Source organism: Scylla paramamosain, chromosome 17 (genome assembly GCF_035594125.1).
Source record: "Scylla paramamosain isolate STU-SP2022 chromosome 17, ASM3559412v1, whole genome shotgun sequence".
In the NCBI taxonomy this organism is placed as follows: Eukaryota; Metazoa; Arthropoda; class Malacostraca; order Decapoda; family Portunidae; genus Scylla; species Scylla paramamosain.
Window position 1 is genome coordinate 16,814,174 of NC_087167.1, and position 24,902 is coordinate 16,839,075.

Genomic DNA, 24,902 nt, shown 5'->3' on the forward strand with positions numbered 1-24,902 from the left:
GACAGCCAATATACAAAAGAACCACTCCAGGAAAGAGAAGTCCATAACAAGCGAGGAACAAACTTAGAAGGCAAAAGAAACTCGGCGCCATCGAAGGAAGAAAAACGGGTCTCAAAATAATGGGGAAAAGGAAACGAATATGATGCAAGAAGAAGAGGCCAAGACGACCCTCCCCGAGCAGACACTGGAACAGGAGCATGAGGAGGAACACAGTGGCGAGGAAGAGAAAGTGACGATGATGGAAGAAGACATGGAAACAGAGAATGAGCAGACGCTGGGAGAGTGACGAAGAAAAACATGACATTGTCAAGAATGGGAAAGAGTCTGACTCTCTGCCCTCAATTAAGGAACAGACGGGCAAGATGAAAAGGAAGCTGTCCACAGAAGAGAAGTCCGCGATACACGAAGAACAAACTCAGAAGACAAAAAGAACTTGAGGCCGCCGTAGGAAGGAAAAAAATGTCTCAAAATAATGTTAATCACTCTAATGACCAAAATATTTGCACTGCTAAAGAGTCCGCATGTGGAGCTCCAGTCCCTGAAGAGGTACAAACCATCGTCAATGTAAGATTGCTTACTATTATTGGAGAGGGACCAGTCACTGGTGTGAAACGAGAGGGTGCAGAACACCACAGAAATGGAGAAGAGAGAGTGACTTTAGTGGAGGACGAGGAGGAGGTGCCAGTAGTGCCGGAACAGATTCTGGAACAATAGGAAGAGGAGACGTAGGCAGTGGAAGAGCATGAAGTGCTATCGACAAAGCCAAAGTAGGCAGGCAGTCAGACGATTCTGATGGCTGACCACAACGATGAGGAAGAAGAAAGGGATGTAATGGAAGACGAAGAGGCCAGGACGACCCTACTAGAGAGGACGCTGGAACAGAAGGGTGAGGAGGAACAGCACGCTAGCGAAGAAGAGAAAGTGACAATGATGGAAAAAGAGGAGGACATGGAAATAGAGAATGAACAGAAGTTGGGTAAAAAAAAAAAAAAATCGAAAACAAGACCTTGACGACGAAGGGTAAGTGGCGATAGTGGAAGTGTTTGACGCGGTGCGTACAATTCTGGAACAAACGCGGGAAAAGGAAAGTCTAGAGGCTCAACACAATTTGCAGGAAGAAACTGTAGAAGCAAAGAACAAAAATGAGTAGGGCGACTCTTGTTTCCCTGCTGGCGAAAACTCTCGAAGGAAGTCTACCGCTGAGGAACAATATAAAGCAGCGATTACTGAGGTGGAAGAACAAATCAAGGAAGATGTGAACAGGTCCCCAGTCGCCTTCATAGATCACCACCTGACACACCAGTCACACCAGCACACTGTAGTAGTCACAGCCTGCTGCGACCTACCCGCCTCCACCATGGCAGCGGCCGCCGCCCTCCTACAACTGATCCCTGCAGGATCTTTGCCAAGAAGTCCTGCACTTCCATAGCTAGGCGGGAGGAACGGAGGCGGAGTCCCGACGCAGTTGGAGCGCTATGGCCAGTGGCACAAGATCATGTCACGGGCAGCCTGGCTAACGGCCTGTACTTGCTGGACAGCGATGTCGACCTCACGCTGGTGGGATAGTGGCCATCCTCACCGCCACCGCTTTTGATCCTGAGGAACACCCTCCTGCACCAGGGCGTGGCACTGCCTGCCTCACTCAACATCTTCAAAAGGCTAGTGTCCCTCTAGTTAAATTTCTTCATCAGCAAACCGGAATGGAGGTGGACGTGTCCCTCACAGGCAAGGCGGCTGTGCGTGCCGCGGTGCTGGTAGCAGGCTTCAAAAAGCAGTTTAACACTCTGACGCCCGTGATTTTGTTCATGAGATATTATCTTAAACAATTAAACCTTGGCCCAGGAGGTGTCTCTTCTTATGCCGTTACACTCATGGTCACCAGCCTCCTGCAGCTGCAGGTCCTGCCTGAAGAACGAGAAGACCCTGCTTTGGTGCTTTTGAGATTCTTTTATTTTGATGGACACCAATTTTCAAACGATACGACGGGCATCAGCGTGCTTGAGGGCGGCAGCTACCTACGGAAAGAAGATATGCCCTCCGTCATGCCTGACGGCCGTCTTCAGGCAGATCTGTGTACCCAAGACCCGCTGATACCCGGCAATGTCCTGGGCCAATCGTCTTTCCGTGTTTGGGAGGCGCGAAGGGCCTTCCAGCTCGCGTGCCTGCTGCTGGCGCCTGCTGCACACGCTCCAGGCCGGTACATCTCGCCGTGCTCCTTGCTGGGCCAGTTGGTGCTTGGGTATGGCACTCAATCGCAATGTCTCCCACATGACCTTCTTCAACACAGCCGTCAGTGCGCACCGCAGCACCAAGGTCCCGTGCTACCTCGGAAAGGCGTCATCACAAGTATCAAGGGAGTTCTCAATTCGTTGCTCAGCAGAAGCATCACGCGGTGTCTCGGCTAACGCTTCAACAAAACAACCAAAAACCCAAGGCACAAAGGGTCAAAAAACAGTCACCACAGTCATCACCAGGGATATGGAGAAGTGCATCACCACAGGACTCAACAACAACGTCACCGCACGATTCACCAGGGATATTACCACAGCTCTATTGAGTACTGTGAGTGGTGTAACCAGAAACCTGAGGAGACACGTCACCATCACGGTCAGCAGGATCATTACCAGAGGGCATTCAGTATCGAGATCAGTAAGGGTACAGAGCGTGGTCTTACGTCAAACAAAATCAGAGAAGCAAGCATGGAGGGGTGGAAGGATCGTGTGGCAGGCACGGCCAGGTCTCAGCGATGGGCTAGGCAGAGGCACGAATAGGGGCGCATAGGGAGGGGCATGAGCAGAGGCCCCAGCAGAGGCAATGATACCAGGCTTGGAGCAGCCACATCGCGAGACAGCATTATAGGACCAATTGAGATGCAGGTGAAGGAGCCTTCAGGTGTCGAGCACAAGGAGATCCTGTCGTAGGATAAGAAAAAGGATCTGGCAATGGATGTGGAAGACAGTGATGAAGCTCAAAAATCACTGTGACAACGCGTAAGAGTCTTTACTGCATAGAAAAGTAAAAAGAAGCCGAGAACAAATTCACAATGTGGGCAAGTCGATGAGTATTTACTGCACTGAAAGTAAAAAAGAAAAACAATAAAAAATAAAATAAAATAAAGACATTGAAGAAGCTGAGAGACAATTCAATGTGTCATCAAGTTATAGGAGTATTTGGTGCTTAAAAAAAAGAAAAGAAAGACAGTAAAGGAGTAATGAAGCTTATACAAAAATAACTGTGACAAGCCATATGAGTAAATACTGTTTTGAAAAAGCCTGAAAAAAATAATGGAGAAAGCGAAACAAAAATCATTGTGTGAACAAGACGTAGGACTATTTACTGCCTAAAACATAATAAATAATAAAATAAAGAAACAATTAAAGCCATGAAAAATACGACATAGCTGAGACAAAAATATAATAAACAGAAAGTGAAGAAAAAAAAATTGGGGAAGCCCAGACAAACATCACTGTGTGCATAAGGAATGGGAGTATTTTCTGCCTAGAAAAATAAAAATAGATAAAAATATAAAGCATAGAATAAAATATATTAAAGAACGACACAAAAATCACTGTGACAAGGCGGAGGAGTAGTTACTGTCTTGAAAAATAAGGAAAATAAAAAAATATGGATTAAAACGAATATAGTGATAAAACTGACACAAAAAGAATGAATAAATAAAAGGTTTAAAATAAAAATAAAAAACGCTGAAAAAGCAGACAAAAATCATTGTATGAAAGAGACGTAGGAGTATTTACTGCCCAGGAAAAAATCAAATAAAATAACCAAAGGCTAGAAAAAAGACAAAAGTAGCTGAGACAAAAACATTAAATAAAAAAATCTAAAAGAAAAAAAAAGTGAAGAATCCGAGACAAAAAACACTGTCTGCATAAACTGTAGAATTTAGTGTCTAGAAATTTTTGAAAAAAGTAAAGCACAGAAAAAAAAAATTACACTGAAAACCTGCGACAAAAATCCCTGTGTTACTGCCTTGAAAAAAGGAATAAAAAAAACGTATGCCTTAAAAAAGTGAAGACAAATAATAGCAAATAGATTTTTAAAAAGCACAGAAAATAAAATTAAAAGCTGTGAAGAAATTTATTCTGTTACCAAGTGATATGAGTATTTAATGACTCGAAAGTAAAATAAAGATGAATACAAAAAGCCTTAAAAAAGAAGTTGATAAAGCTGAGACAAAAATTACCGTGTGAACAGGATGTAGGAGTATTTACTGCTAAAAATATATATATATATATATATATATATATATATATATATATATATATATATATATATATATATATATATATATATATATATATATATATATATATATATATATATATATATATATATATATATATATATTAGAAACCTAGACAAAAATTACTGTGATTAGTTACTGTCTTAAAAAAAAAAAAACATTGAAGAAATCACTGAACAAGCCGTAGAAGTATTTGCTGCCTAAAAAAAAAAAAAAAAGTAACTAAAACCAACGAAAAGCCAACTAAAGCCACAAAAAAAAGTCATAAAATAAAAAGACATTGAAGTAGCTGAGACGAAATTATATTTGATAAATAGTTTTAAAAAGAGTGGAGAAGCCGAGACAAAAGTGACTGTGTGGAGACACTCTAGGAATATTTGCTCTCTTGAAAAAAAATAAATAAATACAGAAAAACGTAAAAATAAAATAAATAAAATAAAATAAAATGAAGCAGTCTAAAATCACTTTGTGACAAGCCGTATGAGTATTTATTCTCTTCAAAAAGATATAAAAATCATATACCATAAAAAAAAAAAAGACAATGAATAAACAAAGGCAAAAAAATAATTAATAAATTTTGAAGTCTAAAAAAAAAATGGAGAAGCTGAGAATAAATTCACTGTGTGGGCATTCGTATGAGAATTTATTGCCCTTAAAGTAAAAAAAAAAAAAGAAATTAAATACAAAAAGCCACGAAAAGAAGCTGTGACAAAAGTCACTGTGTGAACAAGCCGTAGGAGTATTTACTGCCTTATAGAAAAAAAAAAAAAACGTATCGAAACCAACACGAAGATCATTATCACAAGCTTTATGAATAGTTACTGTCCTGAAGAAATAAACAAATAAATAAATATATTCCTTAAAAACAAAGACAGTGACAAATGACAAAAAAAAAATGAAAAAAAATGTAGAAAATGGAAAAACGGAGACAAAAATCACTGCGTGAACAACCCGTAGGAGTATTTACTGTCAAGAAAAAAAAATTTAGAAAAAAGAAACATTGAAGAAGCCGAAAATAAATAAATAAATAGATAAAAATCTAAAAAGAAAAAAAATGGAGAAGGCGAGACACAATGCACTGTGTGCACAAACTGTAGGAGTATTTACTGGTCAGAAAAAAGTAAAGAAAAAATTAGTAAAGGGTAGAATAAATATATTGAAGAACCTGAGACAAAAACCACTGCGTAAGTAAGTATTCACTGAAAAAAAAAAAAAAGTAAAGAAGGCAACACAAAACCCACTGTCGCAAGCTGTATGAAAATAAACGATCAAGAAAAACAAGCTGAAGAAGCCGAAACAAAAATCTCTGAACAGGCCGTAGGAGTACTTACTGCCAAGAAAAATGAGCAAATAAAATAATACTAAAGGACACTGGAGAAGCTTGGTAAATAATCACTTTGTAAGAAACCGTAGGACTATTTACTGCTTTAAAAGAAAAAAAGAAAAATATGCATAAAAAAACAGAGATATGAAAAAAAATAAGAAAAATAATAAATAAAGTCTAGAAATAAATAAATAAATAAACAAATTAAAAAAACTGGCAAAAGCCAAGGCAAAAATCATGTTAATAAGTCTCGGTTTACACTACTCCGTTTTTATGGATTCCGTTTCCATACATCGTCCATCAATGACGTCACCACCGTTTCCGTTCGCGCTACTGTAGTGAGAACCGCGCTCCGTTTTACCTCTCCTTGAATGGACGCCGTCGAACGGAAGAGATGAATGGAATTTACCTTTGTACGGAGAGACTCAAGTACATGATCAAACGTTATTGAATCACAGCTTTGTAATGTAATAATGCTATATTGTGAATTGAATATTTTTACACTTCGTGGAAAAAGAGGACTGACTGGGGTCCCAGCGACAGGTGTGGCAACACCGCAAAGCATGTAAGCAAAAGCACATGGATGGACTGGACAGGTTTTAGCCCCACAGACTGCAGAAACGCAACAAGCAGCTATGGTAATGACAGTGTATTAATAACTGACAAGCAGACAACCGGAAAATACTAGCATACCCTCCCTCTCCACCACACCGTGCATTAATACAGCAGATACTACTGCCCTCACAGTGCCTTGCAGGATTCACTAGCGTGAAATTTACTGTACAATAAATGACACTCTTCTCCTCCTCACTGGCCTCTCTTCGTCAACTGCGAGCAGCAAGGTGGCAAGAAGTGCACAAATTCCTTCTCGAGGAGATCTCTTCTCCGCGCGTCCATGTTGACAAACATGGATACGGAGATGGCGGTGATCTCCTCCGTTTAGTACGAACTCCGTTTTTGTGATGTCATTGATGGACGGTGAACGGAGACGGAATCCGTAAACACGAACTAGTGTGAACCGGGCTTTACTGAGTCTTGGTCATCCTTTGGCGAAACTTTCGTTCTTCTCTTATATATTTCAAAAACATTTCATAGAGTCTGGCACAAAACTTTAATTTCCAATCTACCCTCCTACAGCTTTTATCCTTCTCTCTGTAGCTTCCTCTCAAGTTTCCTTTCTGACCGTTCTATTGCTGGTGTGGTAGACGGTCACGATTCTTCTCTTAAGTCTATTAACAGTTGTGTTCCTTAGGGTTCTGTCCTGTCACCCACTCTCTTCCAATTATTCATCAATGATCTAAACGAAACATTTTATCCAGTTCATTCCTATCCTGATGATATCACCCTGCACTTTCCATGTCTTTTCATAGATGTCCAATCTTTCAGGAATTAAACAGCTCACGCTGGGAAGCCACAGAACGCCTGACTTCTGATCTCTAAAATTTCTGATTGGGGCAACGCAAACTTCGTATTGTTCAATGCCTCAAAAACTCAATTTATCCATCTATCAACTCGAAACAACCGTTCAGATAGCTATCACCTCTTTTTCATTGACACTCAACTATCCATTTCTTTTATACTTGAACATCCTCGCCTCGGTCTGACCCTTATTACTTTTATAATGTAAGCTGGAAATTTCACATCTCAGCTCTAGCGAATACAGCTTTTATGAAGTTATGAGCTCTGAGTCGTCTCCGTCAGTTTCACCTCCCCCTCCCACACGCACACACACACACACACACACACACACACACACACACACACACACACACACACACGCACGCACGCACGCACGCACACACACACACACACACACACACACACACACACACACACACACACACACACACACACACACACACACACACACAGCAGCAGCAAACCCTGAACAGGGACCTTATCCGTCAATATATAGAGGGATTACGCTTCACATGTAAGGGGGGTTCTGTTCACAGCACTTTTTTGATAAGGTAGAATCAAGAGCATTTCGTCTTATCAATTCTTCTCTTAACTGACTGTCTTCAGCCTCCCTCTCTTCACCGCAATGTCGCACGTCTTGATATCTTCTAACGCTATTTTCACACTAACTGATCTTCTGATCTTGCTAACTGCATGCCTCCCCTCCTCTCATGTTAACCAGTTAACCAGTACTCTCAAGTATGCATCCCCTTTTGTAAAATCTGGAACTCCTTGCCTGCTTCTGTATTTCCTTACTCCTATGACCTGAACATTTTCAAGGTCTGAATATTTGATTATCCAATTTGACTTCACTTTGAGAACTCCCACACATGCGGGCTTTTTTTTTTTTTTTCAAATTTCTGATGCCCTTCGTCCTCTTACATGAAAAAAGAAAAAATCCATAATTAAGATGTTGACAATGCACTATCACCCGCCAGCATAGCAGAGGTTTACATCAATGATGCGGTGTGTGTGTGTGTGTGTGTGTGTGTGTGTGTGTGTGTGTGTGTGTGTGTGTGTGTGTGTGTGTGTGTGTGTGTGTGTGTGTGTGTGTGTGTGTGTGTGTGTGTGTGTGTGTGTGTGTGTGTGTGTGTGTGTGTGTGTGTGTGTGTGTGTGTGTGTGTGAGTGCGCGTGCGTGTGTGTGTGTCTGTGTGTGTGTGTAAACTTAATTCACTGCCTGCCTCTCCTCTGACCTCCGATCGTTCCTACATATTTATATGTTTCACGTATATATGTATCCACTCACTATTCTCTTTCATATTTTTTTTAAATGTTGTTTTTTTTTTAGTTTTATTTATCTATTTATTTATTTATTTATTAACCTTAATAGATGATATCATAAGAACATAAGAATATATGAAAATAGAGAAACTTGCAACCATCCATCCGGCATAGATGTGGCACTCCCTGTTTAAAACATGCATGCACATTTCTACTGTCATGTCCACATATTTTTTTTTTTTTTTTATGTAGGAAGGACACTGGCCAAGGACAACAAAAATCAAATAAAAAAAAATATGCCCACTGAAATGCCAGTCCCATAAAAGGGTCAAGGCAGTGGTCAAAAATTCATGAATAAGTGTCTTGAAACCTCCCTCTTGAAGGAATTAAAGTCATAGGAAGGTGGAAATACAGAAGCAGGCAGGGAGTTCCAGAGTTTACCAGAGAAAGGGATGAATGATTGAGAATACTGGTTAACTCTTGCGTTAGAGAGGTGGACAGAACAGGGGTGAGAGAAAGAAGAAAGTCTTGTGCAGCGAGGCCGAGGAAGGAGGGGAGGTATGCAGTTAGCTTGATCAGAAGAGCAGTTAGCATGAAAATAGCGGTAGAAGACAGCTAGAGATGCAACACTGCGGCGGTGAGAGAGTGGCTGAAGACAGTCAGTTAGAGGAGAGGAGTTGATGAGACGAAATGCTTTTGATTCTACCCTGTCTAGAAGAGCAGTATGAGTGGAACCCTCCCAGACATGTTAAGCATACTCCATACATGGACGGAGTACAGAGTTAGCAGCTGGAGGGGTGAGAAAAACTGGCGGAGACGTCTCAGAACACCTAACTTCATAGAAGCTGTTTTAGCTAGAGATGAGATGTGAAGTTTCCAGTTCAGATTATAAGTAAAGGACAGACCGAGGATGTTCAGTGTAGAAGAGGGGGACAGTTGAGTGTCATTGAAGAAGAGGGGAGAGTTGTCTGGAAGGTTGTGTCGAGTTGATAGATGGAGGAATTGAGTTTTTGAGGCATTGAACAATACCAAGTATGCTCTGCCCCAATCAGAAATTTTAAAAAGATCAGAAGTCAAGCGTTCTGTGGCTTACCTGCATGAAATGTTTACCTCCTGAAGGGTTGGACGTCTATGAAAAGACGTGGAAAAGTGCAGGGTGGTATCATCAGCGTAGGAGTAGATAGAAGATAGATAGAAGTTTGGTTTAGAAGATCATTAATGAATAATAAGAAGAGAGTGGGTGACAGGACAGAACCCTGAGGAACACCACTGTTAACAGATTTAGGAGAAGAACAGTGACCGTCTACCACAGCAGCAATAGAACGGTCAGAAAGGAGATGAGATGAAGTTACAGAAAGAAGAATAGAAACCGTAGGAGGGTAGGGAAATCAGTGCTTTGTGCCAGACTCTATCAAAAGCTTTTGATATGTCCAATGCAACAGCAAAACTTTCACCAAAATCTCTAAAAGAGGATGACCAAGACTCAGTAAGGAAAGCCAGAAGATCACCAGTAGAGCGGCCTTGACGGAACCCATACTGGCGATCAGATAGAAGGTTGTGAAGTGATAGATGTTTAAGAATCTTCCCGTTGAGGATAGATTCAAAAACTTTAGATAGGCAGGAAATTAAAGCAATAGGACGGTAGTTTGAGGGATTAAAACGGTCACCCTTTTTAGGAACAGGTTGAATGTAGGCAAACTTCCAGCAAGAAGGAAAGGTAGATGTTGACAGACAGAGCTGAAAGAGTTTGACTAGTCAAGGTGCAAGCACAGAGGCACAGTTTCGGAGAACAATAGGAGGGACCCCATCAGGTCCATAAGCCTTCCGAGGGTTTAGACCAGCGAGGACATGGAAAACATCATTGCGAAGAATTTTAATAGGTGGCATGAAGTAGTCAGAGGGTGGAGGAGAGGGAGGAACAAGCCCAGAATCGTCCAAGGCAGAGTTTTTAGCAAAGGTTTCAGCGAAGAGTTCAGCTTTAGAAATAGATGTGATAGCAGTGGTGTCATCTGGTTTAAATAGAGGAGGGAAAGAAGAAGAAGAAAAGTTATTGGAGATATTTTTGGCTAGATGCCAGAAGTCACGATGGGAGTTAGATCTTGAAAGGTTTTGACATTTTCTGTTAATGAAGGAGTTTTTGGCTAGTTGGAGAACAGATTTGGCATGGTTCCGGCCAGAAATATAAAGTGCATGAGATTCTGGTGATGGAAGGCTTAAGTACCTTTTGTGGGCCACCTCTCTATCATGTATAGAACGAGAACAAGCTGTGTTATACCAAGGTTTAGAAGGTTTAGGACGAGAAAAAGAGTGAGGAATGTACGCCTCCATGCCAGACACTATCACCTATGTTATGCGCTCAGCACACAAAGACGGGTCTCTGACACAGAAGCAGTAGTCATTCCAAGGAAAACCAGCAAAATACCTCCTCAGGTCCCCCAACTAGCAGAGGGAAAACGCCACAGGCACCTTCGCTTAGGGGGATCCTGAGAAGGGATTGGAGCGATAGGACAAGATAAAGATACGAGATTGTGATCGAAGGAGCCCAACGGAGAAGAAAGGGTGACAGCATAAACAAAAGGATTAGAGGTCAGGAAAAGGTCAAGAATGTTGGGCGTATCTCCAAGACGGTCAGGAATACGAGTAGGGTGTTGCACCCATTGCTCTAGGTCATGGAGGACAGCAAAGTTGTAGGCTAGTTCACCAGGATGGTCAGTGAAGGGAGAGGAAAGCCACAGCTGGTGGTGAACATTGAAGTCTCCAAGAATGGAGATCTCTGCAAAAGGGAAGAGGGTCAGAATGTGCTCCACTTTGGAAGTTAAGTAGTCAAAGAATTTCTTATATTCAGAGGAGTTAGGTGAGAGGTATACAGCACAGATAAATTTAGTATGAGAGTGACTCTGTAGTCGTAGCCAGATGGTGGAAAATTCGGAAGATTCAAGAGCGTGGGCACGAGAGCAGGTTAAGTCATTGCGCACATAAACGCAGCATCCAGCTTTGGATCGAAAATGAGGATAGAGAAAGTAGGAGGGAACAGAAAAGGGGCTACTGTCAGTTGCCTCAGACACCTCAGTTCCAGTGAGGAAAAGAAGATGAGGTTTAGAAGAGGAGAGGTGGTGTTCTACAGATTGAAAATTAGATCTTAGACCGCGAATGTTGCAGAAGTTAATGAAGAAAAAGTTGAAGGGGGTGTCAAGACACTCAGGGTCGTCGACAGAAAGACAGTCCGACCTGGGGACATTTATGGTCCCCTCCCCAGATGGGGACTCCGAGGCTGGTGTAGGAGTTGCCATGATGATTTTAAAATTTTTGAGTGAAGGGTGTGTGTGTTATTAGGTGCTTGTAGTTTTGTGTGGAGGAAGAGAGTTGTCTTTAAAGGGCAGGCTGTGACTGCCCCCTTGTGTTGTGAGACACAAAGGGAAACGTTCAGTGAGGTCACTGCTGGGTTTAATGATAAGTTCACAGCAACCCCTGAACAGTGCTTTAGACCTCACTGGGAGTAATTATCGTTTCGGCAGGTGTCTACTGTCTTTCAAAGCTCCCTAATGACTCGGAGGCGACAACCCAGGTACTAAGTTTATTCCTTTCATTTACCACTCTACAAAGGAATCAATTTTTAAGTATCTTTTTTTTTTCTTATTTATTTTTCAACATTATCAAGATTTTCATCTTAAGCTGATTACTCGTCTCTTTACATTAGATTGTTTATGTTATTTTTAGTTAATTTCAAGATCACATCAATTGACATGTATTTTCTTTTACATATGTTTCTTACAGATTGGAATTACAGTTACTCAAATGTACGTTTGATTACTATAATGACAATTATTTATACAAGTAAATATTTCACAGCTTCAACAACATGGACGGAAAACTTTCGCCAGAAGAGGGCAAGAAGAGAGAGGAGAGCAAGGAAGGGTACATAACAAGATGGAAGAGTGTTATTCCTTGCCCTCCTGTGCCAGACACAAACCTTGCTTCTTTCCTTTTGAGAGAGATGGCCAACCATGGAGGAAAGCAGGCATTGGTGAGGAGGAGGAGGAGGAGGAGGAGGAGAAGGAGGAGGAGGAGGAGGAGGAGGAGGAGGAGGAGGAGGAGGAGGAGGAGGAGGAGGAGGAGGAGAAGGAGGAGGAGGAGGAGGAAAAGAATGAAATCAGATTATTTAGGAGGAAAATAATGAAATCAGATTATTTAGGACAGACGAAGGAAAAATTCAGCTTTACTTGAAGGATGAAAGGTGAGGTAAGAACATGAAGCAAAGCCTGGAGAGAAAGAGAGAGAGAGAGAGAGAGAGAGAGAGAGAGAGAGAGAGAGAGAGAGAGAGAGAGAGAGAGAGAGAGAGAGAGAGAGAGAGAGAGAGAGAGAGAGAGAGAGAGATTCAGGATCATTGAAGATAAGGAAGTGATGGGAGGAAGAGGACAAATATTGGAGAAGAAAAAGGAGAAGAAAGGTTGAAATGGATTACCACCACCACCACTAATAATAATAATAATAATAATAATAATAATAATAATAATAATAATAATAATAATAATAATAATAATATTGCTACTACTACTACTACTTCCACCACCATCATCGTCACAGCCACACCAACACACCAACAGGTCGACGCCGTCACTGGACAGCACTACACCTACAGCGACATATGTGCGATGGTGCCGCGCGTGTGTGCCAACCTTGCCGCAGCGGGCGTGAGTGCCGGGGATGCGGTGCTGCTCGTCTCCCCAAATGGCATAGAATTCCCCATAGCCCAGTTGGCTATCCAGCTCCTCCCCGCCACCTGTGTGGCAGCAAGCCCCTTTCTCTCTCCAGGTGAGGCAAATCACATAGCGCTTATGAGTTGTCATTTTGCCTTAGGTATTGTTTTGTTTCTACCGTGACCTCCCATATACTGTGTTGCCATTTGTGTTATTGTGTTACTCCTACAGCGACGTCCCGTGTACTGTGTTGTCATTTCTGTTGTTGCCTTGTTCCTACATCCACCTCCCATATACTGCATTGCCTTTTGTGTCACTATGTTGATTATTCCGATTATTACTTTACTTGACAATTTAATTTCAGTATAGACTGAGACCAAAATGGTTATTGTTACTCCTTTCGCTTTTATTGGGTTGAGGGTACTGCAAATATATAAAATTACTGAAAAAAAAAAAAAATATATATATATATATATATATATATATATATATATATATATATATATATATATATATATATATATATATATATATATATATATATATATATATATATATATATATATGTATATTTTTTTTTCTTTTTTTCAGTAATTTTATATATTTGCAGTACCCTCAACCCAATAAAAGCGAAAGGAGTAACAATAACCATTTTGGTCTCAGTCTGTAAAGTTAGTAAATTGTACCTTTTCCTTTTATTTTTTTTTTTTTTTTATGTAGGAAGGACACCGGCCAATGCCAACAAAAATTCAATTATAATAAAAAAAAAAAAAAAAAGAGCCCACTGAGATGCCGGTCCCCGAATAGGGCCCGAAGCGGTAGTCAAAAATTGAAGGATAAGTGTCTTGAAATGTCCCTCTTGAAGGAGGTGAAGTCATAGGAAGGTGCAGATACAGAAGCAGGCATGGAGTTGCAGAGTTTACCAGAGAAAGGGATGAATGATTGAGAATACTGGTTAACTCTTGCACTAGAGAGGTGGAAAGAATAGGGATGAGAGAAAGAAAAGAGTCTTGTGCAGCGATGCCACTGGAGTAGGGTAGGCATGCAGTTAGCAAGATGAGAAGAGCAATTAGCATGAAAATAGCGGTAGAAGATAGCTAGATATGCAACATTGCGGCGATGAGAGAGAGACTGAAGAGAGTCAGTTAAAGGAGTGGATTTGATGAGACGAAAACCATTTGATTCCACCCTGTCTAGAAGAGCGGTATGAGTAGAAACCCCCATACATGTGAAGCATACTCCATACATAGATAGATAAGACCCTTCTACAGAGTTAGTAGCAAGAGGGGCGGAGACGTCTCAGAACACCTAACGTCATAGAAGCTGTTTTAGCTAAAGATCAAATGTGAAGTTTCCAGTTCAGATTATAAGTAAAGGACAGACCAAGAATGTTCAGTGTAGAAGAGGGGGACAGTTGAGTGTCATTGAAGAAAAAGGGATAGTTGTCTGGAAGGTTGCATCGAGTTGATAGATGGAGGAATTGAGTTTTTGAGGCATTGAACAATACAAAGTTTGCTCTGCCCCCAAGATAGATGTGATAGCAGTGGTACCATCTGGTTGAAATAAAGGAAGGAAAAAAGAAGCAAAGTTATTGGAGATATTTTTGGCTAGATGCCAGAAATGACGAGGGGAGTTAGATCTTGAAAATTTTTGACACTTTATATTAATGAAGGAGTTTTTGGCTAGTTGGAGAACAGATTTGGCATGATTCCGGACAGAAATATAAAGTGCATGAGATTCTGGTGAAGGAAGGCTTAAGTACCTTTTGTGGCCCACCTCTCTGTCATGTATAGCATGAGAACGAGCTGTGTTGAACCAAGGTTTGGAAGGTTTAGGTCAAGAAAAAGAGTGTACGCCTCCATGCCAGACACTGTCACCTCTGTTGTGCGCTCGGCACACAGAGACGGGGTCCCTGAAACGGGAGCAGTAGTCATTCCAAGGAAAATCAGCAAAATACCTCATCAGGTTCCCCCAACTAGCAGAGGCAAAACGCCAGAGGCACCTTCGCTTAGGGGGATCCTGAGGAGGGATTGCAGTGATAAGATAAGATATAGATATGAGACTGCGATCGGAGGAGCCCAAAGGAGAAGAGAGGGTGACAGAATAAGCAGAAGGATTAGAGGTCAAGGATATTGGGCGTATCACCAAGACGTTCAGGAATACGAGTAGAGTGTTGCCCCAATTGCTCTAGGTCGTGAAGGATAGCAGAGTTAAAGGTTAGTTCACCAGGACAGTCAGTGAAGGGAGAGGAAAGATAAAGCTAGTGGTGAAGATTGAAGTCTCCAAGAATGGAGATCTCTGCAAAAGGGAAGAGAGTCAGAATGTGTTCCACTTTGAAAATTAAGTAGTCAAAGAATTTCTTATAGTCAGAGGAGTTAGGTGAGAGGTATACAGCACAGATAAATTTAGTTTGAGAGTGACTGTAGTCGTAGCCAGATGGTGGAAAACTCGGAAGATTCAAGAGCGTGGGCACGAGAGCAGGTTTAGTCGTTGCACACATAAACGCAACATCCATCTTTGGATTGAAAATGAGGATACAAAAAGTACGAAGGAACAGAAAAGGGGCTACTGCCAGTTGCCTCAGACACCTGTGTTTGTGGTCCCCTCCCCAGATGGGGACTCCGAAGCTGGTGTAGGAATCGCCATGATAATTTTGAATTTTTAAGTGAAGGGTGTGTGTGTGCGTGCGTAATTGGTTACTTGTAGTTTTGTGTGGAGGAAGAGAGTTGTCTTTAGAGAGCAGGCTGTGACTACACTTTCCTGTTGCGAGACACAAAGGGAAACGTTTAGTGAGGTCACAGCTGGGTTTAATGATAAGTTCACAGCACACCTTGATCCAGTGCTTTAGACCTCACTGTAAGTAATTATCGTTTCGGCAGGTGCGTGCTGCCTCCTCCTGACAACACAGAAAGGGAAGAATAATTGAGAATACTGGTTAACTCTTGCATTAGAGATGTGGACATAATAGGGGTGACAGAAAGAAGAAAGTCCTGTGAAGCCAAGCCGTGGGAGGAAGGGAAGCATGCAATTAGCAATATCAGAAGAACAGCTAGCATGAAACATGCATAACCGTATATTGTAAAAAATTTAAGAACCTTCCCTGACTTGGGGTTCAGTAAACTACTTCTTCTGCTACTGATTTTCTTTTGAACCCTCTTATCAGCCTACAATACTTCTCAAGCAGCTCATGTAAATAAATGTCTTCTTTCCACACCATCAGCATCCATGTTGTTTGCCTCGCTTGTGATGTCTCCACACCATGCTGTAATATCTTCCAGTCTGGATAGCAGACCCATTTTCTGCTATCTGGAGTGACCTTACAAATAAACGTTTGTAGTTGTTTCACATTAACCAGACACATATATTATCATACCCACAGACGAGCTGGTCCACGTGATGAGGGTGGGTATGGCGCGCTGGGCTGTGGTGGACGAGAGTGTGTTGGGAGTGATTGAAAAGGTCACTACCATGCTCCCCAACACCCTAAGAGAAATATGGGTGATAGGTTCCTCCTCCAAAAGCCACCCTTCCTTCTATTCACTCATGAAGACGGAAAGATGGGCTGCCTGGCCACCGCAAGTAGAGGTGAGGGAGACAAGGAGGGAGCGAGGTCAGTCAAGACAGGACTGTGTTGGGAAAGGGCATGTTTGTGCTCTTTACATTTACATTTTGTTTTTTGAAATGCACTTTTTTTTTTCTTGCGACGATCTTTCCTTTCTGTTTCGCATCAATATGGTATAATATTTCTTCTCAAGTGTGTGAACACGACAATTTAAGTTTCTCATTTATTTATTTACTTTACTATTATTTATTTATTTGCTTTTTTTTTTTTTTTTTACACAAAGAAATATCATTCCACATTCAGATGTCTCGACATGTACTGATCCCTCGCTATTGCTCCAAATCATCTTACACATGAATATTATCTCCTGTTTGATTATGTTTTCGGCACTAATACATATGTAAACTTCCATCCCACAACATATTAATGAGGCTGAGATATGAGCAGAAAAAAACACTAAGGAGCCTTCATCACAGCATATGAATTCGCAGTGATGTTTTCCATGCCCTCGCTGGCCTTAACCCTTATGCTTAAGGCTTATGGACCAGATGAGGTCCCTCCTATTGTTCTCCGAAACTGTGCCTCCGGACCTGTACCCTGCATAGTCAAACTCTTCCATCTCTGTCTATCAACATCTACCTTTACATCTTGCTGGAAGTTTGCCTACATTCAGCCTATTCCTAAAAAAGGTGACCTCTCTAGAGTTCTTTCATTTATCCTCATCAGGAAGATTCATAAACATCTATCACTTCACAACCTTATATATGTATGGGTTATCTCAAGGCCGCTCTACTGATGATCTTCTGGCTTCCTTTACTGAGTCTTGGTCTTCCTCTTTTAAGGATTTTGGGGGAAACTTTTGCTGTTGCCTTAGACATATCAAAAGCTTTCCATAGAGTCTGGCACAAAGTTTTGATTTCCAAACTATCCTCCTAAGGCTTCTATCCTTCTCCTTGTAACTTCGTATCAAATTTCCTGTGGCCGTTCTATTGCTGCCATGGTTGACGTCACTGTTCTTCTCATAAGTCTATTAACAGTGGTGTTCTTCAGGGTTCTGTCCTGTCTCCCACTCTCTTCCTATTATTTATAAACTATCTTCTAAACCAAATTTCTTGTCCTATCCACTAATACGCTAATGATACCACCCTGCACTTTTCCACGTCTTTTCGTAGATTTCCAATCCTTCAGGAAGTAAATAGTTCACACACGAAAGCCACAGAAAGCCTGACTTCTGATTTCTCTAAGATTTCTGATTGAGGCAGAGCAAATTTAATATTGCTCCATTCCTCAAAGTGTCAACTCGACACAACCTTCCAGCTATATCCTCTTCTTCAATGACATTCAACTGTCCCCCACTTCTACACTTACTTCCTCGGTCTGTCCTTTACTTATAATTTAATCTGAAAACAGCTGGATGGGGGTTTCACTCGTGCCGCTCTTTTTGACAAGGTGGAATCAAAAGCTTTTCGTCTCATCAACTCTTCTCTAACTGACAGTCTTTAGCCTCTCTTTGATCGCTGCAATGCTGCGTCTCTTGCTACCTTCTATTGATATTTTCATGTGCACTGCTCTTTTGATTTTGGTAACTGCATGCATCCCTTCCTCCCACGGCCTCGCTGCACAAGACTTTCTTTTATCCTTATTCTGTCTACCTCTCTAATGTAAAAGTTAACCAGTATTCTCAATCATTCATCCCTTTCTCTTGTAAATTCTGGAACTCCCTGCCTGCTTCTGTATTTGCTCCTTGAACTTTATCAAGAGGGAGGTTTGAAGACGTTTATACTTTGATATTTGAATCACCACAGGGGCTCTTTTTTTTTTTTTCTTATAATTTTGTTGCCCTTGGCTGATGTCATTCATGCAAAAAAAAAAACATGCCTTGCTTTATCTGGGGTAGTAACAGTTACGCCCCAAACACTCACACACACCTACACACACCCACACGCTCCAACACACAAGTACTCACGCGCCTGTGTGCGCGCACATGAGCTGTGAGATAGTAATAGACGCAGGCGAAAGACCTGTGTTTACACGAAAAACTGCTACTGACGACCCAACTTTTTACAAGGGTCACAGTGGGCCTGGCGCTGGGAATAGCAACAGCAACCCTCTTGGGAAGCGAGGACAGATCATGGCAGAAACAAGATATCTCTGGTGAGCGGAGGCCGTGTGCTCAGCGACCTCCGCCTTCAGGAAGCCTCCCGTCAGCGTCTTCGTCAGTGCCTCGCGGAGGATCGACTGCGCGTCTCGTGACCCCGTGGGGTATTTGGACTGAATAATATGCAGCGAGCTAGTTTGACGTCCGCAAGTGGAAGCGTCCCGAGTGCCGCACCAGTGGGCCGTGCGCGCAGCAACGCACCCGAGAGCCATCTAGGCACAGGACAACTCTACGGACGTTGAGTGTCATCCTTCACCAACGAACCTCGACAGTGACCAGCGGTGATCACCCCAACCACAATGCCTCTCCTGGACGCCCCTGCCGCCACCTCTGCCCAGGGAAGGCAGTGCAGTCGACGGTGGCGGACGGCTCTCTCCCGACCCAGCCACCGCGGGAGCAACATCATCGAGGGGGAGGTACCCTAGCCTAGCCAGTGACCCAGAGCCACAACGCCCCTCCTGCACGCCCCTACCGGCACCTCTGCCCAGGGAAGGCATTGCAGTTGACGGTGGCGGACGGCTCGTTCACGTCCCGGCCACCACAGGAGCAACATCGTCGAGGGTGATGTACTCCAACTTAAGGCATGATTGGTCGGGCCGACAGCCGATCCTGGGGGACCCTGCTGTGCTACAGAGCAGCCCTCGCCCACCCGGAAGGCGGGGAATAGCCGGGGAAATTACCAGCCAAGAAATGTAGAGTGTACACCTGCCCAATCTGACACCTGGAGGTAGAGGTGTTGGGAATAAAGACATGCCATGCCATAGGCAGATCGGATAGAACGTAGGTTAGTGGTGGGGGACGGCAACCCCTAGGGAGTCGCCGGTCCCCCGTTACCCCCCGCGTGGCGTAACAGTAACCAAGACTGCCAGTGATCATACCAAGGGTATAAATGAGAATAGGTAATGTTGCGTACATACAAACGTAACAAACGACTTTTGCGCAAAAATGAGACAGAAAAGGAGAGAACAGAAAAGGGTCTGCTATCAATACCCTCAGACACCGAACTCTCCGTGAGGAAAAGATAACGTTTAGGGGATTACAGGTGAAAGTTTGATCCTTGGCAACAAATGATGTTAATGTAGCTTGACTTATAGGAAGTGTAAAGACACCTCGTATCCGAAACCGAGGGGCCGCCTGACCTGGGAACATAATGATCTTTATGTAAGCTTGAAACCTGCCCTTTGATAACATGATGATGATCAGAAAAACGTTGAATCCCACAGAACTCTTCCTTCAACCCAGCAAGGGAGGTGGCCTTGATGCAGTTTTCCTCAGGGACAACAGGTCTCACCAAAGGTGTAATGCTGTCTCATCGCAACTTGCTCACACTCTACATGCAAGTCAAGTAAGCCATAGAAACGATCTTTCCATTTCTGTACACATCCCGTAACACTCCAATTTGCATCTTTCTTTTCCGCCACTTCTTTCTGAATCCGACTCCTCTTATTCCTTTTTCTTTGTCTAGATATTTTGTGGAGGATGTGGACAATAAAAAGAAGGCCAGTGGTGAACCTGACTCTGAAGCAGATATATTGAGCAGGGTGCTTCTGTTCATCCCTCTACACCACAACTATGCCACTATTATGTTTAATTATGTTGTCATTGTTGGCGGTTGTTGTGTGATGATGAAAACGTTCTCCCCACATTCCTTTTTCAACGCGTTGCAAAAATATAAGGTGAGAGAGAGAGAGAGAGAGAGAGAGAGAGAGAGAGAGAGAGAGAGAGAGAGAGAGAGAGAGAGAGAGAGAGAGAGAGAGAGAGAGAGAGAGAGAGAGAGAGAGAGAGAGGTTGGGGAGAGAAAGTGCAAGTAATGTTGCAATGCGCGGCTGGAATATATAGATGCGATGTTGGATGTTACGGAGGGACCAGCTATACTTCCCATTCAGTTTGACCTATTGCACGACACCCACCCAACCTAAACAGACATATCAATGGCTCCACCTACTCCCATCTCATGCCCCATGCGGTCTTCCTCCCGCAGATTACGTATGCGCCTATTGTGCCGCACATCGCCAACTTCCTGCTCCACACACCCTTGCTGAAGGAATACGACATCTCCTCCCTCAAGTCGCTGGTTAGTGCATCAGCCCCGCTTCCACCCTCGACTAAACAGGCCCTCACAACAAGGGTGAGGAACAATTTGCTTTGTGTTTTCATTGGTCAGTCTTTTTGTTAGGGACTGCGGTGATACAATGGTACCAAAGGCTTGAGGGCTGATGGGTTCTAAGGCCCACGGAGTCGAATCCTAGCCATGTCCGAGGTTAGGAGGAGCATCCACTTGAAGTAACGTCAAACTAAAGTTCTCTATTAGATGGTGCCATTCGAGACTCTAAAGGCAAAGCTGATAAACGTTGTGGTTGTTCTTTCATTGATAATTCACCTCTAATGAGTAACGAAGATGGAAACGCTGCAAAGTCAGTTTAGATATGTCTGTGTGTGTGTGTGTGTGTGTGTGTGTGTGTGTGTGTGTGTGTGTGTGTGTGTGTGTGTGTGTGTGTGTGTGTGTGTGTGTGTGTGTGTGTGTGTGTGTGTGTCTGTGTTGTGTGCGTAATGATAATAATAATAATGATAATAATAATAATAATAATGATAATGATAATAATAATAATAATAATAATAATAATAATAATAATAATAATAATAATAATAATAATAATAATGATAATAATAATAACAATAATAATAATAATAGTAATAAAAATAATAATAATAATAATAATAATAATAACAAAAACAACAATAACAACTATCAGTTTTCTTTATATAGGCAGCCCAAGAGCTGAAAATATACACGCAAGACAATTGTGATAATAAATTACTAATATCAAAATTAAAGCTATTACTAATGTGTGTGTGTGTGTGTGTGGGGAGGGGTGCATGCTCAGACAGTTTAATAGCGTACTAGGATGTATGTGTACATCCCTTAGAGAGGCATAGGATAAGAAGAGGCCTAATAGGTTTTAAAGTGCAGTTGGGATATAACAAGGGTAACATAAGCAAGACTCTCAGGGTGAGTAATGATGATAAGACAAAAAAAATAATCGGTTGAGACTTGACAAAGTTAGATTAAAAAAAAGGATAGAAAGGACAGAGTGGTAGATGAATGGAACAGACACAGGAATCAAGTTATTAGTGCTAAGTCATTACGGACCTTTCAAAGAAAATGAGACAAATTCATACAGGCCTGACGGCTTCTTGCAGTTTCATTTATTTTGTTATGTTCTTATGTATGAGTGGCTTGTAAGTGCAGTCAGCAGTTTAAGGGTGGTACTTGAGAGAGGGGTGAAAATTTCATGGCAGGGGAGGGTTTGTGGGTTTTACTCCTTCTGTAATTATACATAAGGGAGTACATTCAATCCAACTCTGCTAGGGCAACTCCGGGCAGGTCACCGAGATCAGCAGTCCAGAATACACTGCATGAGGCTGGCCGAGGGACAAGGCAGATAACTAATGGATGCGGCACTACCCTTCCATGCTGGGGCTCAAGTTCAAGGCCAGGGCCAGAGTGGTGGGAGTTGATGTCCAGAGGATGGTTTGGTGGTTACTGCATCCGAAAGCAGGAAGAAGAGTCAGAGGGAATTATTAGTCTTCCAAGTCAGGTAGGATAAAGTCCAGGGTGCTTTGACCGAGATTGGGGAAGTCGACCACTAGCGTTAAAAGAAGTGTTCCTAAATGATGGTCGCGATGATGTTGTTCCGTTCGGAAGTGGAAGGCAGAGCAAGGTGAAGCCAGAAGGGATGAGGAAGGACCTTAAGAACAAGGAACTTCAAGATGAGTAGATAGCTGTTGTTGTCACTACTACTTTACAGTAATTACTCCCTCAGATGGACTGTGCCATGAGACAAGGTTACGGGCTTACTGAGACCTGCGCAACCGTCGCTTCCACAATCCCACATGTTTATTCCAAGATGGGTTCAGTGGGACGTGTGATGCCCTACCTGGAGGTGAAGGTGAGAGAGAGAGAGAGAGAGAGAGAGAGAGAGAGAGAGAGAGAGAGAGAGAGAGAGAGAGAGAGAGAGAGAGAGAGAGAGAGAGAGAGAGAGAGAGAGAGAGAGAGAGAGAGAGAGAGAGAGAGAGAGAGAGAGAGAGAGAGAGCAGACAGAGAGAAAACTTTTATTTTTTACTTACTCTGTGAGTGAACTGTTTGTGCATGTTTATGACACACACACACATACACACACACACACAAACTGTTACGACCAGTTCCAGCCCCTCTAACAGCTGCCACTCCTTCGGGTCAGCTTCTCCCTAGACTGCCACCATTGCAGCTCTGTGCAGCTCTGGCCTGGGCTACGTGAGCCCAGGCCAGTCCATGGGTCGTACACAGTTACAAGCCTCAGCCTATAGGGAAGAAATATACAACGCCAACTTCTCACACAAGCTGAGAATGGACTTGCCCACCCACGTGTGAAACAGACACAGACAGTAAAGAGGCCACAAACATGTGGTTATAATATCCCGTGAGCTACTTCCCACAGGCGGGCCCACCCACTGTCCAGCAGGATATTACAATACTCTAGGTCCGAGCTCAACTCGTCTCCAATCTATCAAATGACAGACTCAAACCCCTTTAATATTGGTGAGCCCGGAAAGAAGATGGTTGGACACAGACTGTAACATGAAGTAGTCCTCTAGCCAAGACAAAGACACTAACGAAACAAAAAGACCAGTAATATTCAATACACACAATGACTCTCAGACGCAGGAACTTCAACAAGGTACAGAGAGAACAGGCGCCTGCTCACACACAATGGACGTTGTACTAAACACACAAGCACAGACGGTGAGTAGCGCCAAGGCCAAAGAAAGCCTTTTCAGTACGTCCAGACTAACTATGGATTAATCCCACGAATGGGCTTCCACAATATGATAATTTGGGAGGTGTACGTAAGTCCAACAGAAGCACAAGTCACCTTATGCCCTATAACACACTCTCCCAAGCTCGGGGCTTGGTCACGTGACAGGGAATGGGGGAGGGAACAGAAGAGGAACAGGGATAGCTGGAAAGGTAGAGGACATAAGAACATAAGAACATAAGAAATAAGGGAAGTTGCAAGAAGCGACCAGGCTTACACGTGGCAGTCCCTGTATGAAATATACCTACCTATTTCCATCTATTATCCCCATCCATAAACCTGTCTAATTTTCTATTAAAGCTCTCTAGTGTCCTAGCATTAACAACATGATTACTGAGTCCGTTCCACTCATATACCACTTTATTTGAAAACCAATTTTTTCCCATCTCTTTCTTAAACTTAAGTTTTTCAAACTTGAACCCGTTATTTCTTGTTCTACCCTGGTTGCTGATCCTAAGAATTTTGCCTACATCCCCCTTGTTATAACCCTTATACCACTTAAAGACTTCTATCAGGTCACCTCTTAACCTACGTCTTTCTAAAGAATGTAAATTTAACAACTTCAATCTCACCTCGTAAGGAATACTCCTCATCCCCTGTATCCTTTTAGTCATTCTCCTCTGTACCGATTCTAATAGACCTATATCTTTCCTGTAATGTGGGGACCAGAACTGCATAGCGTAGTCTAGATGAAGTCTGACCAGCGCCAAGTGTAACTTTAATATTACTCCCGGCCTTCTACTTTTAACACTCCTAAAAATTAATCCTAGTACCCTATTTGCCCAGTTTCTGGCTTCTGTGCATTGTTTCCCTAGACGGAGTTCAGAGCTAACTATAACTCCTAAATCTTTCTCGTACCCTGTACCTACCAGAGTTTGGTTGTTTAATGTGTACCTATTATATGAGTTTCCTCTACCTACGCTAAGTACTTTGCATTTAATGATATTAAATTGCATTTGCCATCTATCCGTCCATTCATTCATCCTATCTAAATCTGCCTAATTCTGACCTAATTAATCTACCTATCTTTGTGTCATCCGCAAATTTACTAACATCACTACTAATTCCACTATCCAAGTCATTGATATATATTAGAAATAACAATGGCCCTAATACTGATCCCTGTGGGACCCCACTAATTACATGACCCCACTCAGATTTCGAGTCGTTTATTACAACTCTTTTGTCGCCTGTCACTAAGCCATGACCCTATCCAGCCTAACACCTTCCCATCTATCCTTGTGCCCTAACCTTTCTCAGGACACAATCCTGCACCGCGCCACACTCTCACGTGATCTCTCTTATACAGAGGAACCTCGGTTTTAAAACTTAATTCGTTCCTGAATGCTGTTCAAAATCTGAAA

At 42.5% G+C, this 24,902-nt stretch overlaps 1 protein-coding gene across 3 annotated transcripts in view; it reads left to right on the plus strand.

The window, feature by feature from the left end:
- The window catches only part of LOC135108519 (uncharacterized), a 37,712-nt gene that overhangs the window by 7,485 nt on the left and 5,325 nt on the right, over positions 1-24,902 (plus strand). For all 3 annotated transcript variants that reach the window (XM_064019619.1, XM_064019618.1, XM_064019620.1), the window contains 7 exons: positions 12,115-12,289; positions 12,870-13,077; positions 16,342-16,547; positions 19,906-20,027; positions 20,148-20,358; positions 20,664-20,810; positions 22,507-22,632. In XM_064019619.1, the coding sequence (XP_063875689.1) occupies positions 12,125-12,289; positions 12,870-13,077; positions 16,342-16,547; positions 19,906-20,027; positions 20,148-20,358; positions 20,664-20,810; positions 22,507-22,632 (1,185 nt within the window). In that variant the 5' untranslated portion in view covers positions 12,115-12,124. The remainder of the gene's footprint in view (positions 1-12,114; positions 12,290-12,869; positions 13,078-16,341; positions 16,548-19,905; positions 20,028-20,147; positions 20,359-20,663; positions 20,811-22,506; positions 22,633-24,902) is intronic.